This window comes from Sarcophilus harrisii, chromosome 1 (genome assembly GCF_902635505.1).
Source record: "Sarcophilus harrisii chromosome 1, mSarHar1.11, whole genome shotgun sequence".
Lineage (NCBI taxonomy): Eukaryota > Metazoa > Chordata > Mammalia > Dasyuromorphia > Dasyuridae > Sarcophilus > Sarcophilus harrisii.
Window position 1 is genome coordinate 405,403,957 of NC_045426.1, and position 26,365 is coordinate 405,430,321.

The 26,365-nt window shown below is 33.5% G+C and overlaps 1 protein-coding gene and 1 pseudogene across 1 annotated transcript in view; one reads left to right on the forward strand and one right to left on the reverse strand.

Annotated features, from left to right (window-relative positions):
- Nucleotides 1-897: 897 nt before the first annotated feature.
- MARCHF11 (membrane associated ring-CH-type finger 11) overlaps nucleotides 898-26,365 on the reverse strand; it is a 146,745-nt gene continuing 121,277 nt past the window's right edge. Inside the window, exon 4 of the mRNA XM_023495921.2 lies at nucleotides 898-1,510. Coding sequence (XP_023351689.2) covers nucleotides 1,188-1,510 — 323 coding nt within the window. The 3' untranslated portion in view covers nucleotides 898-1,187. The remainder of the gene's footprint in view (nucleotides 1,511-26,365) is intronic.
- LOC105749291 lies at nucleotides 19,777-20,374 on the forward strand (annotated as a pseudogene).

A 26,365-nucleotide genomic window follows, 5' to 3' on the forward strand; every position in this document is an offset into this window, starting at 1 on the left:
ATGAAGAACCATTGATTAAGGGGGAAAAAAATTAACAGCAGCACTTATGGAACCATAAGTCCTTGTGGTCATTCTAGTAAACTAAAACAAAACAAAACAAAACAAAAAACTTTAAGGCTAGAAAGAAATAGTCCTTTCAAGAAATACTTTACTCACCATTAAGATCAGCGTTAAGATGATTAATTATACATACAGCTTTCAAAAACTAAAAGCCAATGAAGTTAATAGAATTGCTAGTTAATTTGTTGCCAAGGATAAGGTCAGTTAAAAGTGTCTCAATCACTTTAGACCAAAGCTTCTTAAACTGTGGGTTGCAACCCCATATGGGATTATGTAACTGAAGATAGGGATTGCGAAATTATGATTTATGAGCAAATGTTTGATTTGTATACTTAGTTTATATACCTATGTATCTGGGGTCATGTAAAAATTTCTTGGGTGAAAACAGATCACTAGTGGGAAAAGTTTAAGAAGCCCTTGTTTAGACAAGTAGCATTCTCTATCAGTTTACTAATACAAAAATATAGGGTATTTTACAGAGATGAAAACTTAAGTCAAGGTATGAAGTATTTTTTAAAGTTAGAAAGCGTGTCATGTGTGAGTTCTTAATTCTGCACAATGATCCCATTTCAATCCAGAAACCTGGATTCTAGTCCCAGCACAGTGTGTGATGCCACCTTGGGCAATTAATCCAAAAACACACAATGGTACTATGAATCTGAGGAAAGAGAGTATTTGCAGAGTGCCTACAAATGCACATCTGACTCACTTATTTAATAGTAATTTAGTGTATGTCTATAATCATCACCTAAAATCTTTCTCAGTTGCAAAGCTGAAAAATTACACATAGCGCAAAAAAGTTTGGTAAAAATATATTTAAAGCAAACAAGAAAAATATTTTTGGCTGTAAGGATCAGTTTCTTCATTGTGTCAACTAATAACATGTAAATTATATTTCAAATGATTCCAAGTACCAACTTATAAAAAGATGTCATAAATCAGAAAACAAAGAGCAAAGGGACTTTTTTTTTTCAGAAAATGTATTTGCAATTCCATTGTTCATATAAAAAGCATAAATTTAAAAAGTTCATATATGTTTTTAGAAGTGCTATGGGTTCACCATTCATTGCAACTACATTCCAAAATGCTGTTTCGATGGTCCACAGTGCATTATCCTTACATTTTCATTACACTGAAGTCACTCTCATCACAACCTCCCCCGAGCTGTTATCTTCTGACAAGTCTTCATGGGGCCTCATTCGATTGAACAGGTGTAATAGTACATAGCCACACTGAAATCTTGGTGAGGTTAACTGTGTTGGGTGAACTAAGTTTCTATTTCGCAAAGCTGTCAGTGGCAACCACAATGTCCTACTTGTAGAAGACTCTCCTCGGCTACTTTCTTCTATATCTGTGGCTTTGTCGTAATTTAATACATCCCAGTGCAAATTAACGGCCCTCCAGCGCTTAAATACTCTGTAAACTGCTGCCCCTTCATGCACAATGAGACCTGAAATCCAGGGAAAAAAAAGGCCAAGTTACAATCCAGAATTTAGGAACATGGCAATTTAGGGCAAAGGCAATTCAAGGTCTGGTCAATTCTCTGTTCCACAACCTGGCCAAGGAATAGAGTGTTGTATTTGGATTAATACTGTAATTCATAAGAAATTCTTTTATATAGCCTGAATACATTGCCACTAAGAATGAGAATACAACAAAAACATTTTACAAAAACAGAATCAAGCTAAGTTTGATTTTCTTTAAAGTTTCAGAAAACACTTTAGGACCTTTCATCTCCTTTGGGTCATTATTATGAATGTATAGTATTTATTATATAACTTTAACTAACTAGAATGTTCAGGGAATGTGAGCAGCTATGACTCCACTTTGTATCTGCTTCTCTGCCTGGTTTCAATTCCATGGAATAAGTAGCCCCTCCAAGCTGTTGGCAAACTCAGAGTGATATCACCTCCGTCAGTCTCTTCTCCCCTCTGACTGAAGGGCTACAGAGCTGAGTTCCTAACTCCTACCAATGCCTTCCTTCATAAAGGCCAGAAACTGAACTTTGGGGCTCACTTTACTCTGCACATGCTGCTCTGCCTGGTTTCAGTTCTATATATTCCAGGCTGGGTACTCCTTGGTGTTCAGTCCCCTTCCCTCTTTCCTGCCTCCTTTTGTATATCTCCTCCTTTAGAGTGTAAACTCTATTGAGGGCAGTCTACCTTTTTTTTTAAATTAATTCTATCCCCCAGCACTTAGCTGGCAGGTAGTAAGTTTTTAATAAATGTTTACTGTATTGAATTATTAGTTAGCTGAATAATCTAGTCGCTTAAGATTCAGATATTTTCAATTTTTATTTTTTAAAATTTTAAAAGAATATAACAAAGTGAACATAATTTAACCTTTTTTTTGGTGAGTGAGAATTTTGCTCATTTCAGGGTTGTCATTCTGAAACCACAGCACTCTAGAGGAAACCTAGATTCTAGTACCAATACAATCTCTAATGATCTGTGCTCCATTTTTATGCTCCAGTTTCCCCAGCTGCAAAATAAGGAGCTTAGATTAGAGAATCTCTCAAGTCCTTGACAGTTTACATGTACCACTGCCAGCACACACCCTCAATGTAGTGCTGTTGACTAAATTCCTCCTAGGAATTTCCCCAAAGTTTATTTCTACATCACAAGGATAGAGTACAACAAAATCATGGAGTTAAACAAACATTTATTGAGCATTCACTTTATGCAACTCATTAGTCAGGTCAATATAAAATGCACTGTATAGTGATTACTATATGGGAGATTTATTGGAAAACATAAGACCTGAACCACACTGAATAGGAAACACATGTAAAGCATACAATCAATCTATCAATTGAAAGAAAACATGAACTGGTAAAATTTTGATTCTAGCCAACTACTTATTACATTCAAAGTATTATGCTAAAGATTGTCCCAAATTTATGTCCCAAATCATATTATGTGCAGAAATGCTATCTAATGGAAATTGAGTTAAATCAGTTTTTATCATTCAATGTCCACATGAATCTATCAAGTATCTGTTATCAAAGTATCCACAAATATCTATTGATAATGATTCTATCCCTTCATCAACAATGGATTTAGGCATCAGTCAAGCAATCAACCAACCTAGAAGAATTTGCATTTCCAAATGGCTACTATGTTCTAGGTATTGTGCTAGCTACTGAGAATACAAAGAGAGACAAGAAATAGTTCTGCATTTATCCACTGTCAAGGTAGATACCAAAAGCATTATGAATAATTATGTCCTAGTAATCTCTCTAGGTTGCTGACTTGGCACCAAACTATCTGGGTAAAAATGCAAAAATTCAATTAAAGTAATACCATATAATTTTCACTCAAAACTTTATTTTACATCCCATTAGTAAAAAATAAAAATTGAACCAAATTGACAGGATATTTCAGTGTCATAAGTAGAAGACCTGATTCAGGAGAACTGGCTTTTAATTGCTGCTTTTGTGAATAGCTTACTCAATTATTAAGAATTATTTAGCCTTTTGGGTTTGATTTGATCCTCACTAAAACGGTAGTTCTAATATGTGGCCTTTGCCTTTACCAGGCTAGTAATGAGGATAAATTACATCTCATCTGACAATTATGGCACAGACACTATATAAACGCATAATGGTAATAATAATTTTTAAAATCAATACTATGTAGTAAGAAACATTCTACTTGACAAAATAATTACATCATGAAATAGGTTTCTTGTAGGTACATGCTATGAGAAAGAACAATTTAATTGAAGACCCCCAGCTTTGAATTTGGAGAGTTCTCTTTGGGATATAAGCCCAGTAGTAACACTGCTGGATCAAAGGGTATGCACAGTTTGATAACTTTTTGAGCATAGTTCCAAACTACTCTCCAGAATGGTTGGATTTGTTCACAACTCCACCAACAATGCATCAATGTCCCAGTTTTCCCACATCCCCTCCAACAATCATCATTATTTTAATTTCATTCTGAGATATTAGTGGTGTGTTCAGTTTAGGTGAATACTTTTCATTAGCACATTGGTATCATCTTTGAACTCTAGAAAATTTTAATTCACTAAAATAAGGTCAATGTCAAACATTTTGCATAGTTTTTATCTTTCCTTCCTTTTTTGAATTTTCTAGAAAAATTCTTCCAACTGATATTGCCAGAAAATATGGCATGACCCCTGTGTTCTCTAAAGTCCAAGGGACAGATTCACTTTAACATAACTTCTAAAAAAGGAAACCGATCCATCTGTATTTTATTTTTTTCCAATAAAATACATTAACAATATTGTTTGTTGATAATTAAATCTCATTATGGGGGAAGTTTATGGTAGGAGAGAAATCATAATCTGTTTTTGCTTTGTGTTTTCTGAACTCACATGAGGTTAAATGGTGAGAAAATGTGGCTTCACCAATGTAGTAATTTTATCATAAGATCACATATTTATAAACAGAAGAAACTTCAAGGGCCAACTAGTGTAAAACTCTCAATTCCAAATGCTTTATTCCATAATTTGGCGTGCACATGGTTTATAAAGAAGCCCTTTTTTGGTATTCAAATATTACAAGATTTATTTACTGCTAAAATTGTGTTGGTTTTTGAAATGTGATTCTTTAGGATGAGACTTCAGCTTACACCTGTGAGCAGGATAATCAAATCAGATGGCATTAACAAGGAGAAGCAAAAGGGGAATAATGGAACTGAAAACTCCAGAAAGAAATTAAATCCCTTTCTTAAATTGGGGACATTTATATAGAATATTTTCTATAAAGAGTTTTTCATGCTATGATATGACAAACACAATACAAAAAAGTTGTAGTGCGACTTTTTTTAATTTTAATTTTTTTCTAATAAGTTTATTAACTCTATGGCTCCTCATCTATAAAATGATTCTTTTTGTACAGCAAAATAACGTTTTGGTCATGTATACTTATTGTGTATCTAATTTATATTTTAATATATTTAACATCTACTGGTCATCCTGCCATCTGGGGGAGGGGGTGGGGGGTAGGAGGTGAAAAATTGGAACAAGAGGTTTGGCGATTGTTAATGCTGTAAAGTTACCCATACATATAATCTGTAAATAAAAGGCTATTAAATAAAAGAAAAAGAAAAAAAAGTTTCTTTGACTTATTTGCTTGAAGACATTCAGAAGAACTATTATTATCTGCTACAAGTTATGCTTTTCTTGTGCATATGAATTTCACATATGCAAAAAAAAAGACCACAACTTGTTTTACCACAGAATGTCTGATAGGTAAGAAGGCTGGTCAGTCTTATATAAGCATAATTTCAAGGGCTGAGAGCATTGGTGATTAGGTATAGCCTTTTCCACATGTTTCTTTGCTAAGATCAAGAATATGGTGTCTATGTTATATGTATGGTGTAGGTCACTATTCTTGGCAATTCCAAGCTTTGCAAAGCATTATGCATATGTTATTATCTCATTTAATCTTCATAACAACTTCATGATGTACTAGTCCTAGAAAATATTTTGAAGGCAGGAAGGATGAATCTATTTCATGATTTAGCCATGGAGACTAGGAGACATCTCAATTGTTCATCATGCAGAAATCAGTATAGTAAACCTATTACATTATCAATATACTTCATTTTTATCAAAAGTATGTGCTGATTTCTCCACACTATAATGATATTAGCTAGTATTTACATAACATAGCACTTTAAAGTGTGCAAAGCTCTTTAGAAATATTATCTCCTTTTATCCCCACAACCACCCTAGGAAGTAGGTTCTGTTATTATCCTTATTTTAGTATTGGGGAAACTGAGGCACAGGTCAGGTGATTTGCTCAGGGTCTGAGACTGAATTTGAACTTTGTCTTCCTAATTCCAGGTCCAACTTTCTGTCCCCTGATGATTTCACTCCCGATGCCCATCACTATCTGGGTAGTCTTGACCAATCTATCTAAGGTTCAGCTCCCTCATCTGCAGAAGGGATTGTATTAGATAAATTTCTGAGATTCTTTCTAGGAAAAAAATCTATGATCCTAGGATTTTTGTAATTGCCAAGTTTAAAGTTAAGAAAAGTCTGCTTCTTCCTCCCATAGACTACTATGACATAAGTATCATTCAACAAATGGATTTATGTTGCTGGAGTGGGGAAACATAGTTGAAGGTAAGCAAATGTGCTTCACTCTGATACACAGAAGCTCAAAGGAAACCTTTTAGGAGGTAGAGCCAGTACTTATATAAAGATATTGCTTCTGCTGTGCCTCCTAAACTGTTGGAAACCTGCTTTCCCATAGGAACTTCCTGAAGAATTGGGCAAAGTAAACATAATGCTTATCTGCCAACAACCCCTTAAGCTAGCAAGAACTAAAGGCTAAAAGTAATGTTTCCCCCTCCCCGCCTTTGCCCTATGGGGTGCACTGCAGTGTCCTTCTGGATGAAAAAGAAAAGCAGAATCACACTATGCTCCTCACAGCTTCTGATCACAAATGAGAATGCAAACCTTGATCTGAATGCAAGAAATGTTCTTGCCTTCAGAACTCAACAATACCCATATTCTGCAAATGAACATTTTCTGGGACTGAGGCTTATTTGGGTTAAACCATTTTATTTTCTCTGTTCCCTCCCTAGATGGCTTAGCTTGTAGCCCATTTTCTAGAAAAAGCTGTCAGTGGACTTGACCTTGTAGCAAGGAAAGGGAAAATAACTACACTTAATTATCTTTTACCTCTTCAATAGCTAAATTGTCTAGCCCAGATTCATGGGATTTGATTATAATCACCTTCAGGGAAAATCATACATATTTACATTATAGGTTTCTTTTCTGGGAATATTTTAACAGGTCTAAATTGAAATGTCTAATTAAAACTCATGCTTTTTGATAAATGACCAATTTTTTGTTTTCCTGGTCTTACAGGCTTACGGTACTGAGATTGTCTTCAATAATGTATGGATTGTACAAAAATACAAATCAGAAGCTACCATCATATATAGAACTTGAGAAGTGAATTGGAAAGACAGGTGGCTTCATGTAGGGTCTGACACACAAAAGGGTATGACTGATGAGGGCTACTTTTTAATATAATCTCTAGATACCTATATGTTTAATATCAGAAAAATTCTATTCTATGTGACATGAACATTTTTTTATTTTGATATAAGTCAAGTTGTATGTGTTATAGTGAAGACTCCCTGGTAGACAGTAAAAACCCAGAGGTTATAATATTTCAACTTTGCCAAGCAAACAAATTGTCATGTCATAGTAGTAATCTTACCTTTTTCCTACTCTGCTGGAAAAAAAAAAAATTCTTCTGTTCATCTAATATCAGTGTCAAGAATACAGGTCAAGAAAATAGGAATCAATTAGTATACACAATTATCCAGATTTTAGCTTCTTTCAAGATCCATTCCCCAAGTCCAGAGCTGAAACATGAATACTTGACACAAATGACTCTCATGAAAAGAGCATTTCATTGGCCCATTGCCGTGGTTTCTGGTACAATGAGTCAGATGTTTTCTCTTCTCTTTGCTGATATAAGCCATTGTGAGGAAGCATTCCTTTTTGTAATACCATAGATGAAAGCTTTTGAGACTGGACAAACCAAACCACACTACCCCTTAGGTTTTTAGAAAGAAAATATTCTTCATCTTGTCTATAATTAAATAACCCTCCACTGAGACTTTGGGTGGATGTTTCCCATCAGCCTAAATAGGTATGTGCTCCTTTGCTGCATACTGAAATAACATGCTGAGGAGAAGATTGCGCTCTTCTTGGCCGAATGAGTCATTACAGCTCCTTGTTCTATGTATTTAGAAAAAATTCTACAAGATTCTCCTGCAACAGGAGAATATTCATTTGTATTGATAGTCTTAGTTATTACACACACAGCTGAAATATTTTGCTATCCTTCAAGATCCTTAGGTCCATTTATTTAGGGGCAAATGAGAAAACAGATCGCCCACATTCTAAAACTTTGTATTCCCCGACTTGGTGTTTCCAGCTGAGAAATGTTCCTAATCAGGTGAAGTCTTAGAGGGGAGGAACGTTCATTGAACTGCATTGTTATCATTTTCATTGCTGCTGCTAAAAGAATGATTCCTCTGGAAATCAGTGTTTGGATACTATCAGCTTCTTCATCTGCAAACTTCCTACAATAAAACCATTATTTGCAGAAATTAAGCTACTGATTTTTCAATGCCTCAAAAAGTCCTAAGTTACAAGAGGATGAAGCCTTGGATTCTGGACTTATAAAGAGATTCACTTTTTAAAAAGCAACCCAAAATATTTAGCTTTAAAAGAATCATCTTTCCTATGCCCTGTAGGTGATGTCAGAGCTTTTCTTCAGATACAGATTAAAGCTACTGTAACAAAAAGCCACACTGTACCATTTTCCAAAAGAAAAATGTCCTCTTCAGTTAATATATTTGTATAAGCTAGTCTCAACTATCTTTTGCAAACTTTTGAGATTTTATAGTTTGTTCCTGTCTACTTGGCTCAGAAACTTGCTAGGAAATTCTACTATCACCATTCTGTATTTTTGTTCTTCCTTACCCAGTGCTTACATACATGTGAAAGTAACCTTTTTCTTGAGAAAAAGATTTAAGGAGACAAGAAAATTGTGATTCTAAAAGGGTGACACCTGTTTTCCCCTTTTGTCTACAAAACTGGTAAAGATATTTATGCTTAGTCAGTTTGGCTTTCTGCTCTATAGTTAAAAAAATTTAAATAAATTAACAGTAATTTCTCTAATAAGCTTTGAAACTCGACAAGACTATAGAGTCACCACAAAGCCATACCAGAATGTAAATAAATGCAATGGAAACATTTCTTCCTGGGATAGTATAAGAAACACAATGAATAGGTTGAGAGACTAAAGAATGTTGAACCTAGTACTAGAAATTTATTTTAAAATTTCTCTTTCTTCTTCTCCTGGGAATAAAAGGCAACATATCAAAAGTGATCCAATAAGATAATGATCTTTAGAGAAATTAATAAATGTAATTATAAGTGAGATATATATAAAGTCTTATTAATTTATAGCTCAGAAATAAAGGAACTATAATGACTTCCCAAAACACATAATTAAGATAAAAATTTAGTAGTAGTGGTATTATATTTTTAAATAACAAAGAATACTCCCCTTTCTGTTCCTTAAGGAGAGTTACTATTTTGCAGTCACTGAATAGAAAGGTCTGCTGCATTCAGGATTCAAGAAATCTTTATAAATAGAGAATTGCCTACCAAATCACTATTATCACAGTCATCATAAGGTATAGAAAGATAATTTTTTTCCATGTAATGTTTCAGACATAGAAGTCCCACTAGTATTAAACTAACCAGGCCATTATTACATTTTATGGTATGTTCTAGGATATGCAGTGTCTGTGTGTGTATTGCGTGTATAGAGAGATAATCCATCTATAAAGAAGTGCTTCTAAAAATAAGGAGAAATACCTGGCTGAATATGTGTGTATGTGTGTGTGTGTGTGTGTGTGTACTCCCATGCTCTGCCCTTCCTATCCCTTCTAGGTCATGTTATCTGGAAAGCCTTTTAAACCCCAGCCCTAATTTTTGAGGATTTCCCTTATTAGTTTTTAATTCCCTGTTACTTCCAAGTGATGTTTAGCAGGTAAAGATGGAATTCCATTTCTTAAAAATAAATATTTCATATTGAACATAGGGAGAAAAAGATGAAGATTATCTCTTATCTACTCTGTAAGGTTCTTTGTATTTATCTATTTACATGTCTCTGCCATTAAGATTGGAAGCTTCTTAAGATCAGTGAGTGTTTTTGTCTTTCTTTGTTATCTCCAGTATTTAGCACCTTGTCTGGCACACAGGTGGCACTTAATCAGTTCTTTTAGATTGAATGGATTTTTCCTGGTGATGTCTTGAATGAGACACTCCCACTCTTTTCTGAATATGAGCTACGTTTTCAAAGATGTTAATATTTGAAGGAAATCAAAAGTAAATATAAAATGTAAGGAGACACTATATAAATCATTGAGATATGTAAATGTTGCAGAAAACTGACCACTAAAATTGTAGGAATTTGGAGGTTGTGGTTACTCAGGAACTGAGGTAAGGGGAATGGGCTAGTGTTCCCTGGCCTTAGAGGGCTATCCTGGTGGGACATGAGCTTAGAAGGAGCACCTGGCATTAGCTGCCAATCCTAAAGTGGTCCAGGTCAAAGATCCCTATCAGGGAACTTAGGCTCCCAGAAGACTGATTAGTCCTGAGGCCATCTATCTTATCGTGTAATGGGAAGACATAAACGGCTCTTAATATATAAGCTTTCAGTGATTCTCTGAATTCTGAATCTCCTATTCTTTCTTCTCAGAGCTGTTAACAGCAACTTATGATTGTTTTACCACTAAAAAAAATTCTAAATACTGAAGTGATAAATACATTTTAAATTCATTCTACTTATTTTTTCAGCTTGAAAGAAACTATTTCTATAATGATCCAAATGGTAGAATATTTATAACTTTCTCAAAGGTTGTTCTTTTATTTATGAGGAAAAGGGATTTTTTTTAATCTTTTGGTGACTTTGAGGGAGCATTTGTGCAGCAAAAGTGATCATTCAAACCTTTTTGATGACTTTTCTCAAAAAGTCCTTTTTGATGGAACTTGGTTTTTCCTTTTAAATCATTCTCTATCTTTTATGTCAAATTACCACTTCCAAGGCTGTTTCCTGGCTTCCCTAGCTTCTTCTGAGATTCAACTAAAATCTTACTTTCTATAGATAGCCTTTCCCTATCCTTCTTAATTCTAATGTTTTCCCTCTGTTAAATTTGGTTGTAGTACGTGTTTATTTGCCTGTTGTCTTTCCCATTAGAGTGTAAAATCCTTGAAGGCAGGATTTTGCCTTTCTTTGTATTCCCAGTCTCTTTAGTATGGTGCCTGGAACATAGCAGATACTTAATAAATGCTGACAATCCGCTGATTAATATCTAACTGCTTTCCTTCCAGATTATATTCCTAATTCTCCAGTTGGACTTTTGCTTACAATGCTCCAGAAAGCTATCCATCCTTGAAACTCACTCCAGCTCTGGACTGACTACATTGGAAGTTGCTCCATCTTTGTGATCACTCCCAGCTTAAAGAAGTACTCCATGTTTGCCTTTATTGTTCTCCAGTCTGTCCTGATCTTTCTCTTGGGCTTTCTCTACTCTTTAATGTAACTGTTGGGCATCCTTCTCTCTCCTACTGAGATAGCTACAGTAGACAGAATGTTGGGTCTGGAGTCAGGAATACCTAGATTCAAATCTGACCTTCGACACTATCTCTGTGATTCTGAACAAATCATTTAACTTCTGTCTGCCTCAATTTCCTCAAATGTGAAATGACTACAAAAAAAGCATCTACCTTAGCAGGGCTGTTATAAAGATGACATAAGACATGTAATGTGTTTATCAGTGCCTATCATATAGCAGTGTTACATACATGCTTATTTCCTTCCTTTCTTCCCTTTGTTGTGGCGTACTTTTTTATTAATTGTCTTCTACCACAAGAATCTAAGCAACTTGAGGGAAAGAACTTTCTTGAATTTGTACTTCAAGTGCCTGTCACAGAGTAAGATTTTAACAAATGCTTGTTGATTTGACAAAGGACATTTTTTAAAATCTTTTCTTTTCTTTTTTTTTTTAATAATTATAACTTTTTATTGACAGAGACAAAGGACATTCTTTAGAAAACTCATATTTAGTGATCCAAGTCAATATATAGCTGGTAGCCATCACCAAGTAATTATTCCCCTGACTCATAGGCATTATTATCAGGAAAGAGGCCTGAGATGAGAAGTCATTAATATCATTCATTACATTTAACCTTTTCAACTAAAAAACCAACCAAACAATAACAAAAATTTGCTGAATATTTTCTATGTTTAATCCACAGTGCTATATGCTTCAGAAGATGACAAGAAATTTTTAAAATCTCTTTTCACAAATTAAATAGTTCCATTTTAAATGCATTTTCATAAATGATCCAAAGGAGTGGATAATGCACAAATCATTTTATTGTTGCTTGTAATACATGCTATACTTTTTTTTTTTAGCACTAGATCTTCTTTCCTAATTATGTTTTATTTTTGATAATATTAAAAGTAGGGCTACATTTTCTGAACTATGGAGAGAAATGTCTCAGAGCTACTGGAATTAAGAATTTAGTGCACAAAACCCATAGAGTAGATAAAACTGAATGTGAATAATTAATGGCTAGATAGAACTACGATTAGAAGTGAAAAATCTTTCATAACTTCTCCATATATGTTCTCATTTTTCAAAGAGCCAAGAAATATGTATTTTCATTCAATGATGCTAGATATTGTGCTAGTTTCTAGGTATTTAGAAGAGAAAAAAAGAGACCATTCCCTTTCCTCAAGGAACATATCTTATTACTAAATTTTAAGCTTTGTGATTACAATGTGCAAAATCATGTTTTTTCCCATTTCTTTGCTATTAAAAAAAACAACAGATGCTTAACTGTCAAAAATATAAGGAAATGCTGATCCTTTAAAAGGTCAATGTTCATGTAAATCTGGCACATGAATACAGAATGGTGCTGTGTTTACTACTAGGTGCTGAGATGCTCAATATGTTTTTCCAGTTTATGCATATCCTTAAAATAGATTTTTATGCATCCCCAAGTAGCTGTGGCTGGATAAATTATGAATTATTTTAAATTGATTTTCAAAAGGGTGGTAATATGTACCCATAGTGTTTGCATAGATTTCTGTCAACTATAAAGTACTATTACAACTATATAAAACAGTGTTTTGCTGAATATGACCTTTTAGTTTATATTACAATTAGTGTAAAAAGGGAGAACTATCTCAACTTGGTAATCATTCTGGTATATTTAAATCAAGTAAAGAGCTTTAAGCTCCTCTTTTATCTCTTAATCCCTCTAGTTTAAAAAAAAAAAAAAAAAACATGAAAAATTCAAGAGGACAAGACCAAGTTATTTTTGTCTTTCGGAATGGGTAAGTTTCCATTGATCACTTTCTGTTCTATTTATCCTTTAATTTCAGAAATAAGGTAATATGAAATATAGCAATAATAAAAACTGTACTTAACCAATAGAACCAAGAACTTGATGGAAACATTTTCTTTCATAAAACAATTTTAGGAAGCACTTCTCTGTTAAAGATAAAAAGGGTGAGAAATGAATCCTATGTAAAATACATATGAAAGAAGAAAATGACCTAAGCTTCACCTATCTTGGAAAATTTAGGGCATTTGAGTAGCAAAGCTCTTGTGAAAACTGCTCCAGGAACTCTTATCAATACTCTTTAAATCAGTTGTAAGGAAGACAAAGATGAAGTGTTTGGAGAATAAATCAATTCCCCAAGAAATATTTTAGGGGCAAAACTACCAAATAATCAACTGATTTTTAATGAAATTAAACAATAGAAGTTTTATATGTATAGCAACTAAAGGCAAATTTTGCTTTCCTGGTTCTTGGCAGTTAACATCTTCAAATACTAACTTTGTTGACATTTTGGCTCTCAATTTGAAATTCCAACACTTAACTAATAGCCATTTTTTCTGCTCTCAGGAAGTTTTGAGAAACAGTAGCACCACTTTAAGGCTAAAGGTCTACATCATTAAGTCTGAATGATGTTCACTACTCCTAAAATGGAGTGCATTAAAGGGATGATTTGGACCACGTGAGGATGAGAAAGACAAACTGCTTTGTGGATTGTGCTTAGTACATCGGTTCCTCAGTGTAGATTAATACTTTGATTTAAATTAAATTCCCTGAAGACCATACACATTTACATTCTAATGTGAGAAGTACTAAAATCAAGTTGAATGATGATTAGATTCTCTTCTTTATACTCCTAACTTAACCATTCCACTGATAGTTCAAATAATCAAAGTGGACTATTATTTGCATTGTATTATATTGAAGTAGAAAGTTTAACTTTCATAGTGATTACTTGTCTGGCATTTGACACAAAACTTGCTCTACCTAGGTCTTAATTTTCTAATCTATAAAAGGGGTTGTTCTAGATGGCCTCTGATATATCACAAAAAAAAATTGTGAGGTGCTTAAGAATCATGGTCTAGAAAACATTCTTTTCTCTGTATTATCAATCAAAAAACATCTTTCTACTACTAAATTACCCTCCCCCCCAATACTGTATCTATTTTAGGTCATAAACTCTTCCTTTCTTTTGGTGATCTCCCAAGGCTTCAGTCACAATTTCTAAACAAAATTCCATGTCTGGCCCTCATCTCTTTCCTAAACTCTACAACTCATTGCTGGACATCTTCATCTGAATTCTATATAGATATTTCAAGTTTAACAGGGACAAAGTAGAATTCATTCTCTTCCATTATTGGTGTGGGAACTCATCAGGATTGATAATCTTGGTCTTCTTTGTAAAGTCATAAATTTATAGCTTCCTTCTCCATTAGTAACAGAGGATAAAATAGGAGATTGTTATATTCCAGGCAGGTTAAACTGTCATCATCACATTAACTTTCCTTCAGATCTTAATAACAAACCCTTTTTTTGGTCATTCAAAATCCTACTCCAAATGTGTTCTAAACTGATTTTACAAGACTTCCTCTTATGATTCAACCAAACTATCCCACTGCTTGTGTTCCATCTCTCATCTCTGTACTTTTGCCTCTACACCTAAATTAAAATTACCTTGCAATTGTTTTGCATGTTGTTGTTTTTTTTTTTTTCATTTTATCCTCTGGGTAGATGTTTCCCGTCTTGCTCCCTGGTATAATATTAACCTCAACAACAGAAGTTATTTTGTTTATGTCTTTGAATGTCCGGTATCTAAACCAGTGCCTAGTACACAGTGCTTAATAAACTCTAAACTGATTAGAATTAAATAATAAATCAATCTCCCCCTCTATTCTTGTTTGTTTTCTATGAAGCTCTGAAAACAGTTAATCTTAGCTGCAAATATACATCTTATGTTCCATGGCCAGTCACTTCTACTTTTTCTCTCTTCAAATGTATTGCTTATATCAGTACCAGAGAAGGCAACCATTTTAAGGGGAAGGTCTATTGAACTTTCAGCTTTGTATCTCCAATTTACAATGCTTCATACATAGTAAGCATTAAAAAATGCTTGTTAAATTGAACAGAATTCCTACAGGTTTTTTCAAATATACTCTTCAAGGTCATACAAAGCTTCATATTCAGTGCTGATTTCCTTCCACCTTTTATCTTCACGGTCTATAAGTATTTAGACTTTACATCTTTGCCAAATGAACTGAATGTCCAATCAATTTAAGGTACATTAACAGAGCATAAAGTGGAGACTAAGCAAGCAATGGCATAAATATGCAGCTAAAGAGGGAGAACAAAACTCAAGGAAGTGCTGGGTTTTTGTTTTTGTTTTTTTTTTATGGGAAACAACACTCTAACATAGGAGTTGAGAGCAAGATGGGAAAGAATAATAAGAGCAAATTGTTGTAACAAAAACTCAGCCAAGTTGGAGTGATAAAGATCAGAAAGTTCTTAATGAACTGGTCACCTTGCTTAGAGTAATGATAAGCTGTTAAGACTTATTTCATGAACCCCAGGTAATAATACTGTAGGTTTAAAAATTATAAAATCCAGTCATAAAAAGATCTCATAAAGAAATGAGTTATCTATTTTGTTATTTGTATTTAATAAATTCATGTATAATTGTTGCTTTTCAGAAGGTAATGATTATTGACCTAGCCATATGTGAATTTCTACTATTCCTAAGTAAGGAAACAATATGTGTCTATGAAACAAGGCGAAACTAAATCCTTAAAGGCAGCTAGATAGAGCAGTTAATAGAATGTTGTACCTGAATGCAGGACAATCAGAGTTCAAAACAACTATGTGATTATAAGACAGATACTTAACTTTTGACTCAGTTTCCTCAAATATAAAATGAGGATAATAGCAATACCTAATATCCAGAAGCTATTGTGAAGCCCAAATGAGATAATATTTGTAAAGCACTTAGCATAGTGCCGGACACATAGAAGGCACTTGATAAATACTTGTTTCCTGTCTTTCTTCCTTCCCTCAAGAAGGGAAGGCCTCTTCAAGATGCTTCTCTATTTCATTAGGCTAAACTTTAATTCATAGACTTTAATATTAGAACATTTCTTGTTCTTTTGGACATCAGCATTCAAGAGTTTTAAAGATTACCTTATAAACCTAACCTTATAAACACATTATTGTAAAATTTTATTGATGAACACTGTCTTTGAATATCTCTCTCATTTAGTTATTTGAAGTATTCAAACACAGTTTATTTAGGTCCCAAAATATGTGTATTTTTGTATGAGAGAACTCTTGAAAAATTTTCCAGTTATATAGTACTTAAACATAAAAAAACAAACCATAGATTATGACCCAGAAGAGTTATTATAGATAATTTCTTCAAGATTCTGGTAATCAAGATATTTTTTAAAAAGGAAGAACCTTTGGTTATATCAGGTGTCGCATCTTTGCACTCCTTCTGTGCTGGTATAGATACTTTACATCCTAATGATCATGAGGACAATTTTCACTGGCAATAGAACTGGAATTCTGAGGACACGCCAAATAGGAAATTCCTCCTGGCTTCAGAGCATAAAGATCACTTTCTGAGCTCAAAGGAAGGACTCTTCCAGCACATAAATACATGGGTCTATGACTGGAATAGAGCTGCCTCTGACTTCTTTTTCTCGGTGAAACCCTGTGAGTCTTAAAAGGCATCTCGCATTTTCCATCATCCCGAGAAATCAGCCACAGAAACAGACTCAGTGGCAATGACAGCAGACCCACCAAGATAGAAAGAATTGCCCAATGAGGGAGAAGCCACCAAAAAAAGATTAAAGAGATCTCTTGGCATTCCTCAGGTTACATTTAATAGAATTGATATGGAAAACAGCAAATGAGCAGTCCTGGCATAAATGCCCAAAGGAGGCTTATATATTAACTTGCTAACTGATTATGATCATCCCATGACTTATTATTGCTTAGCATTCCTTTTCTATGTCAGAATAAATCTTCCTGTTCCACACCTGATTTATTTATGCATTCTGGGAAGCATTTTACTTTCCCCCACCCACCAGCTTAGGCTCTCCCCTTAAACTAGAACTGTTCTTTAGATACAGAACTTTAGATAAAGAACTGTTATTAAACAAGTAGAACTGTTCTTTAGATAACAAGTTAAAATGAAATTGGAACAATGGTGAGCCTAATTCCCCTATGGAGATGACAAACAATGTCAAAGCAAGGAACTTAAGGCAAAAGGAGAAAGAATGGTGCCTTCTGGGCTCAGCCTAGCAGTGCTTCTAACTAATTTTCTAGACAAAGAATATTCTATTCTTATCTGGCCTCAGACACTTAATACTCTTCCTAGCTGTATGACCCTGGGCAAGTTACTTAACCCCAAATGCCTCAGCAAAAAAAGCAAAAAAAAATTCTATCCTTGTATAAAACTATGGTATGTCTCTATATGGAATAGTGTGAGGAACTGTGGTCAGTGCATCTTCAGGAAGCTAGCAGAGAAATAGAGAAGGGTAACCAAGATGATCAAGAGGATAACAGCAAGATGACTTTTATGAAAATGTGTGCATGGAAATGTGAGAAGAGAAGGAAGAGAATCTGGAATGCAAAGTTTTAAAAACAAATGTTAAAAAATGTTTTACAGGGCAGCTAGGTGGTGCAGTGGACAGAGCACCAGCCCTGAAGTCAAAAGGACCTGAATTCAAATTTGGCCTCAGACACTTAACAATTCCTGGCTGTGGGACTTTGGGCAAGTCACTTAACCCCAACTGCCTCAGCACACCCCCTAACCCCGGAAAAAAGTTTTACAAGTAACTGTGATAATTTATATATACAAAAAAAGAGGATAGCAGAAGCTGTATAAATATGGGCCAAAAAGGGATTATAGTTCTTTAGTCTCAAAAGAAATCTGAAAGAGGATATGGTCAAAATCTATAAAACTGTGAAGGCTAGAGATAAAGTGAAGAAGTCTAGGTTCTTTAATTTCCAGAGGATACTAACAAAGGGAGCCTCCTTAAAGCTTAAAGTCAGTTTAGGACAAATAAAAAGAGCAAGTTGTAAATGCAGAGAATTCATTACTCCCAAGAGTTTTCATAGAATCATAGAAATGTAGCACTAGAAAAAGAGCATTTATTCCAACCCCATCTTTTTTATAGACAAGGAACTCAGATACAAAGCACAAAATTATTTCCACAGATTTTTAATTCTAGTGAGTGATGAATTAGGAAAGAAAGCTCATGTCCCCTAATTCTGAGTCTCACATACCACATGGCACAGACTGAAACACACACACACACACACACATATATATATATATATATATATATATATATGTGTGTGTGTGTGTATGTGTGTGTGTGTGTAGATAGATAGATAGATAGATATAAACAGTTGAGATAAAGGCAAAGAAAATAGAGCCAAAAATTTTTCTAAGGGAAATCAAGATATTTGGAGAGTTATCTTAAGCAAATTAGAGGGACATGGAAGGAATTACCATTTACATTTGTGGATAGAGCCAATGGTCATGACCAAACCAAGAGAGAAATTCACAGGAGGTAAAATAAACACTTTTGATTAAATAAAATTCTATAAGTTTTCACATACACACACATACACACATATATACATACACATATACATATAGACACCAATGAAATTAATTAGAAGAGAAGCAGGAAATTAGAAGAAATTCTTTGCAGCAAATTTCTCTGATATATGTTTCATTTCTGAAATAGAGAACTGAATTAAAACAAATTAAGAGCCATTCCACAGCTGATAAATGGTCAAAAGATATGAATAGACAATTCAGAGAAAAAATATCAGTTATAATTATCTATATGAAAAAACGCTCCAAATTATAAGTACCAAACTCATTGCCCATGTGCAATTTGAACCAGATTAAAATATCATTTAGGAATGTTTAAATACAAATAAAACGTAATAGAAGCTAAATGATGTTAATATATGGTTTTCTAAATCAACATTTAATCTACAGAAATCCTTATATATGGTATGGTGGCTCTTCATTTCTATTTGAGTCTGATATTACTGCTCTAAATCACTCATAATTTAAAGAAATGTAAAGTAAAACAAGTCTGAGATACTACTTCACACTAATCAGATTGCCTAAATTGACAAAAAAAAAAAAAAAAAAAAAAAAAAGGCAAATGCTGGAGAGGCTGGAGGAAAACAGGTATACAACTGAACTGTTGGTAGAGCTACGAATTGGAATAATCACTCTGGAAAGTAATTTGGAACTATACCCTGAAATATCACAATATCTGCCTTAAAAATAAAGGAAAAAGATATATATTTACAAAACATACTTATAGCATTCTTTTTATGGTAGCAAAGAATTGGAAAATAAGGAGATGTCCATCAATTGGGAAATAGTTGAACAAGTTACCTTATATGAATATGATGGAATAATACTGTATGTAAGAAATGCTGAAGTAGATGATTTCAGAAAAACCTGGGAAAACTTGTCTGAACTGATGTACAGTGAAATGAACGGAGCAAGAATAACTATGCATACAATAACAATAACATTATATAGACAAAATACTTTTAAAGACTTAAGAACTCTGATTAACATAATCACAAATCAAAGGACTCATGATGAAACATGCTATCCCCTCCAGAGAGGAGATGACTCAGATGATGGACTTGAGTACTTATTGAAACATATATTGTTCTCTTCTACTGCCATTTTAAAAATAACTTCATACAACAAACCACTTTCCCTGCCATCTGCCCCTAGCTGACAAACCTACCACCATGAAGGACATGAATGAGTACAGAAATATCAAGTTCACTGATTTCTCCAAAATCAACATCAGCAAGAACCAGCAGGGTGACAATAAAATGTCTAATAAAGGGCTAAACTGGGATATGAGCAAGAAAGATCTAATTGAGTACCTGTCTCATTTTGAAGAATCTGGAAACTGCACAATTATAAAACAGATCCAGTCACTGGAAGACCAAAGGGATTTGGATTTGTGCTTTTCAAAGATGCTGCCAGTGTTGATGAGGTCCTGGAACTCAAAGAAAACAAACTGAATGGCAAGATAGCAAGTCCCTCTCAAAGCATTAATGCTTTAAAAGGAAAAGAGTTCCTCAAAAAAGTATGTGTGGGTAAACAGGACACAAATACATCTAAAGAACAAATCAAAGAATATTTTGGACCATTTGAAAAGATTGAGAATATTGAACTTCCTATGAACAATAATAATAAGTGAAAGAAGATTCTGTTTTTATCATATACAAAGATAATCAATGAAGAATTTATTAGAAAACAGCTATTTATATTGGTTCTGGAAAGTGTGAAATCTAAATTTCATAGCCCCAAAAGGCATACAGGAAGCAAGAGAAATAACCTAAAGGGGCATTGTGGCTAGTGGCCAAGATGGCACCAGAGGTCATGGCTGAGGTAAACAAAGTACACTGAAAGAAAAAATTACCAACTATGTTAAAGAAGGGTGTGGAGAAATAGTTGCAAATGATGCAGCAATTTATCTTGCAGAATGACAACACTCAGTTGAAAGTGGTCTTCAATTGATCTTAAATGAGTATTTAGAAAAGACTTTTAGTGTACATGACACAATTGCATCCAATTATATAAAGATGCCTATAGGGGTTTTTTTTACTATAATTTTTATGTTATCTTTTGCCATCTGTTGGGAAAAATGTGAATTTGGTTCTATAGAAATTTCATTTGTAAAATTAATTTACAATGTAAAATTATTCACAAAAATAAATGATTTTGGGGAGAGGATTTTAGAAGATGGCAGAGTAGAATTTATGGGGGAAAAAAAGCAAGGGTAGTGATCATGAAGAGATGTGACTACAATAACATACAGCTAAAAAAAAAAAAAAAGAATGAGTAAAGGAGAAAGAACCCAACATAGAAGTGGTTACAGAGTTCATCTTCTCAAGAGGAGAGTGAAAGAAAAAAAAAAAATCTCCTACCCCAAAGAGTAATATTAAAAGTTTACCTGCCCAAAAAGAATTCACAAAAGAATTTAAAAAAAAAAATCAAAGGAGAGAGACTGAAGAAAAATTTTTTAAAAATAAGTACAAGAAAAATAAGATTATGAAAAGAAAATCATTCATCTGAAAAAGGACATCTAGAATCTTAAAAAAGAAAACAACTTCTTGAAAATTAGAATTGGGCAAAAGCCAACAAAGTTATAAGAGACCAAGAAAAACAATATGATGAATGAAAAACTGAGTAAAATGAGATAAACGAAATTAGATATAAAAAATAAAAAAAAAACATAAGAAAAACAACTGTTCTGGAGAACAGATCAAGAGAAAACATAAGAGTAATTGGAATATATGAAAGCTACAATCAAAAACAAAAGAATCTTGATACAATAATACAAGAAATAATTAAAGATAATTGTCCTATAGTGTTAAAACAAGAGGGGAAAAGTAGAAACAGGAAAAAAATTCACAAATAGCCAACAGAAAGAAATCCTACTAGGAAAACCCACAGGAATATCATATCCAAATTTTAAAACCTCCGGGTTAAGAAGAAAATATTATGAGCATCAAGAAAAAAAACAAAATTCAAATATGGCAGAGCCATAGTTAGAATCACACAAGATCTTGAAGCAGCTACATTAGAAGACCATGGGTCTTAGAACACTTTATATATATATATATATATATATATATATATATATATATATATATATATATGCAAAAAGAACTGATTTTGAGACTGAAAATATCATATCCTGCAAAGTTAAGCATATTCCTGAATGGGGAAAAAAAACATTCAATGTATTGCCAGACTTTCAGGATTCTGCTGCAAAAAAACTCGAACTTAATAGAAAAATTAATAGAAAAATACAAGATCCAAGAGAACTATAAGATAAATATCAAAGACTAATTATAAGGTACTCAATAGGAACAAACTTTATTTTTTATACTTGGAATTTATGTCTAAGATTATCATATGGGTTGGTCAAAAGCAAAATGGGGGCAGAGCTAAGTATGATATAATTCTAAAAAACAAAATAATTGAGAAAAGGGTAAAAAAAAATCATCTTATTGAGATGCAAGAGGAAGAATGCCAAAGAGGAATTAGATGAGGGAAAAGGACTGGTAGTTTTGGATTGAGAATGGGTTAAAGAAAGAACCATATATACATACACATATACATGCATGCACACACACATACACACACATACACACACACACACACACACACACACACACACACAAAGGTATAAAAGTCTTCTAAATTTATTAAGGGGATAGGGAGGGAGGAGAGGATAAGGGAGGTATTTTTAGAGGGAACTCATATCAGACCTGGGTTAAAAAGAGAAAAACAAACATTTAGAAGGGAATAAAAGTATTCTAAATTTATAAAGAAATAAGAGGGTAAGAAAGTAATAGATGGGGAGTATTGAAGGATGTGTATATAGACAAGAATGGAATCAAGAGGGAACACAACATATATATGACTATAAAAATCTTCTATATTCAGAGAAACAGGGCAAAGCATAAATGTGGGAGAAGAGGATAAGGGAAAGTTCTGATTGGGGGGGAGATAGGTTAAGTAATAGGAGGGACACTAAGTTGTGGGTAGAAGTAAAGCAGAGCAGTCAGGAGGAATAGGAAATAAGAGATATAAACATAAAATAAAGATCAGAAGTATAATTTGTATTAAAAAAAAAAAAGCAGGAGTAGTAATCATTATCTGGGTCAAAATCAAAGATAAAATAGATTTAATCAAAACAGCAAAATAGGGAAAATCCACTATATGTCAGCCATATTAATCAATATTATTTTAGACTATTAAAATAACAAGACAATATAAGGTTGGAATATTTTGTGGTATAGGAAATTTTGAGTTGGCAGAGTTAGAAAAAGATGGAAAGACTTGGGCTTATGAAGGAAGAGGTTATGCACCTTTAAAGAAACAAAGGACTTAAGGTCTTTTCATAGATGCATGTAAATGTGTGTGTGTGCAGTTATGTATATAATTATAATTATCTATGTATATGTATGCATGTATGGGTATATTTATCATATGTGTGTATGTGGACCTACACATCTTCCTTTCTTTCTCTCTCTCTTTTCACTTAAAAAAAAATAGCCTTCAGGAATCCAGGAGGGAATAAAGCAAAAAGTATACAGTAAAGAAGAAAAGAAAATCAGCAAAGAAAAGATGGACAGATCTGAACACGATGTGTAATATTTTATCATATAGGATTTCTTGAAATGGAGATTTATTGCTTTATATTTTGAATTCTCTCATATGTTCTGCTCTGCACATAGCAATGGGTTTTTTTTCTCTTTCTATTTTGTATTTAGGTTTAAAATTAATGAAGAAAAGGAGAAAAGAATAAATAAATTATTTTAATTGTTTTTTCTGGTTTTGACACTAAGTATCTCTGTGAAGACATAATATTAAATAAGCAATAACTGAGGTACAATTTATTTTCTAGAGAGTCATGGATAGTGGGAAGAAGCAGTAGTCTTTTACCAGGAACAGAAAACTTTGCTTTAGTTGCCTAATTCCTTATGTTAGGGATTCCTGTTCATGTTTAAAATAACTACAGATTGTAAAATGCAGTTAAGTAATATTTGTCTCCCAAGTGCATTCTTTGGAACTTTGTAATGAGAAGTTAATTCAAAATGTTGTGAATAGCTTAAACTGTTTCTACCAGGCCATGGACACCTTGACTTTTATTTTTAAGAAGATCCATAAAAATAAGGGCATGTTTAAAAACTTCATGAGTTGACAAAATGATTTGAACCCATTTATTAAAATAACAACAAAAAACCCTCCTATGATTATCTGATATTTGCACTCAATTTGGATATTTCCATATCCATTGAAAGTGGATCAAAGATTAATATGATCAAGCATTTTCACCATAGAATTGGGAGTAAATGAATTTTACTCCAAAATAGTGCATTATGTCACAGACACTGCCAAACCATAAACAAATATTTCCTACCGGAATACTTATTTGGAAAGTTAGAAGAATTATGGAAAGTTTTTAAGAAAAATCATTAAAGCAAATCCCATGAACTTGTGAATAGTTTTATACCATAAGTAAAGGTTATTTTTCCATGAAAAAAGAAATATATCTTCTTTTTTCTTTTTCTGCTCCTTTATCTGCTCTCTTCCATAGAAGGATTTGTTTTTCTTGTTTTCTCCATGGGTAGAAGAGGGAAAGTAGAAAGGAAAAAAAATTGGAATTGAAAATAAAATAAAATTGTATTAAAAATAAAAGAGCAGCCAATAACTTAAAAAAAGATGCTGTAGTATCCCTAACCTTTGAAGATTTCAAGGACAGCAACTATAAGTTTCCACAACATATCTTTGTTGAACCATAAGGCTGATCCAATGTGGCAAGTCTTATGTTCATAAAATAAAATGATTTCATACAAAAATGGATACATGATTTTTAGAAATTCTTAAAGAAAAACAAGTAATTTTACATGAATCACTAATAAAAGATACATTTTAAAGCTTCCATGTGTTCAAAATTTTAATCCAAGATATTTAATTGTATAGCAATAATTATTCTTTCTCAGAGTCTCAGAGGGAATCAAAACATTTTCCAGACATTAATTATAACACCAATTAGGAAAGGAGCAAACACTGTTATTGTCCTTACTTCATAGTTGTTGCTCCTGAATCAATATGTCATTTTATTCATTGGCTGCAAAAAGGACTAGATGAATTTAAAACTGCTGGCAAAGCAGATCACAAAACAGTATTTATATCTCTATACATGTGTGTATACATAATATATGTGTATTGTGTGCATGTGTAATGCATGTGTGTGTGTGCATCAAACAAATGCAGAAACATTACATACTCATGACTAATCTCTTCTGCTAAATTCAGTAGACTATGTTAGGTCTTCATACTGTTTGTCCTTTTGTCTGCTTTTGATACTTGAAAAAAATGTCTTCACTTCTTTCCTCTCATTCTCTTCTTAACCCCTTAAAATCTGGCTTTCAATCTTATCACTACACTGAAAGTGCTCTTTCCAAAGTGACTAATGATTTCTTAGTTTCCAATACAACAGCCTTTTCTTAAACTTCATTCTCTTTGATACTGTTGATCATTTTCTCTTCTCCTCAGGTTTTAGGAACATCATTTTCTCAGCCTAACTGACTGCTCCTTTTCTGTTTCCTTTGATGGATTCTTCTCCATATCATGTCCTCTAACCATAGGTATCTCTCAAAGTTTTGCCCTGGGTACTCTTCTGTTCTCCCTCTATAATATTCCACTTGGTGATCTCATTAGCTCCTGTGAATTAATTATCATCTTTATGCTGATGATTCTCAAATCAACTTTTCCTGCCCTAACATCGCTGCTGATCTCCAATCTCTTATCTCCAAATTGCCTTTCAGACATCTCAAAATAGAAGTCCAGAAGACATCTTAAACATAGTATTTCCAAAATCAAATTCATCATCTTTCCGTCTAAATCCTCCCTATCTCCCCATCTTTCCTTATTATTGTAGAAGATAACACTATCTTTTCCAGTTCCTCAAACTTGCAATTTAGGAATCACATGGGATCCTTTACTATTTCTCAACCTCCATATCCAATCTGTTGCCAAGACCCAGCGATTTCATCTTGGCAACATTTCTTTAAAATGCCCCCTTCTGGTACTACACTGTTATACACTTTCATCACCTCACCGTAGAGCCTCCTGGTGGATCTGTTTCCTCAAATCTCCCCACTCCAATCCATTCTTTATTGAAGACTCAGTGACTCAAGTCATTTTCTTAAAATCCCTCCTGGTTGCTCCCTCATTCTATAAACTCCAGTGGTTTCCTGTTGCCTCCAGAAGAAAATACAAAATGCTTTGTTTAGCATTCAAAGCCCTTCATTATCAAGCCTCCTCCTACTTTCCAGTATTTTTACATTTTGGCTCCCAACACATACCCTTTGATCTAATGACATTAGCCTCCTAGCTGTTCCACAAATGGCTGACCCCCATAGCTGGAATACTTTTCTTACTCCACTCCCACTATTGACCTCTCTGACTTCCTTTAAGTACCAAATAAAATCCCACTTTATACACACAATCTTCCCTAATCCCTCCAGTGCTTTCACTCTTAATTATTTCCTATTTATTCTGTATAAAGCTTACTTTGTATATATTTGTTTGCATGTTTTCTTGTCCATTAGACTGCCTCTTTTTTATCCCTAGGACTTGGTACAGTGCCCAGCACATAGTAGGCACCTAATGAATGTTTATTTAACTGAACTAAAATGAATTGTCTTAAGGCTTCCCTTCAATCTATTGATATTCTATCATCAATTTCATGTACTGCTGTCTTCTAAGCATTGGTATCTTCCAAGACTGTTCTAGTGCTTCATC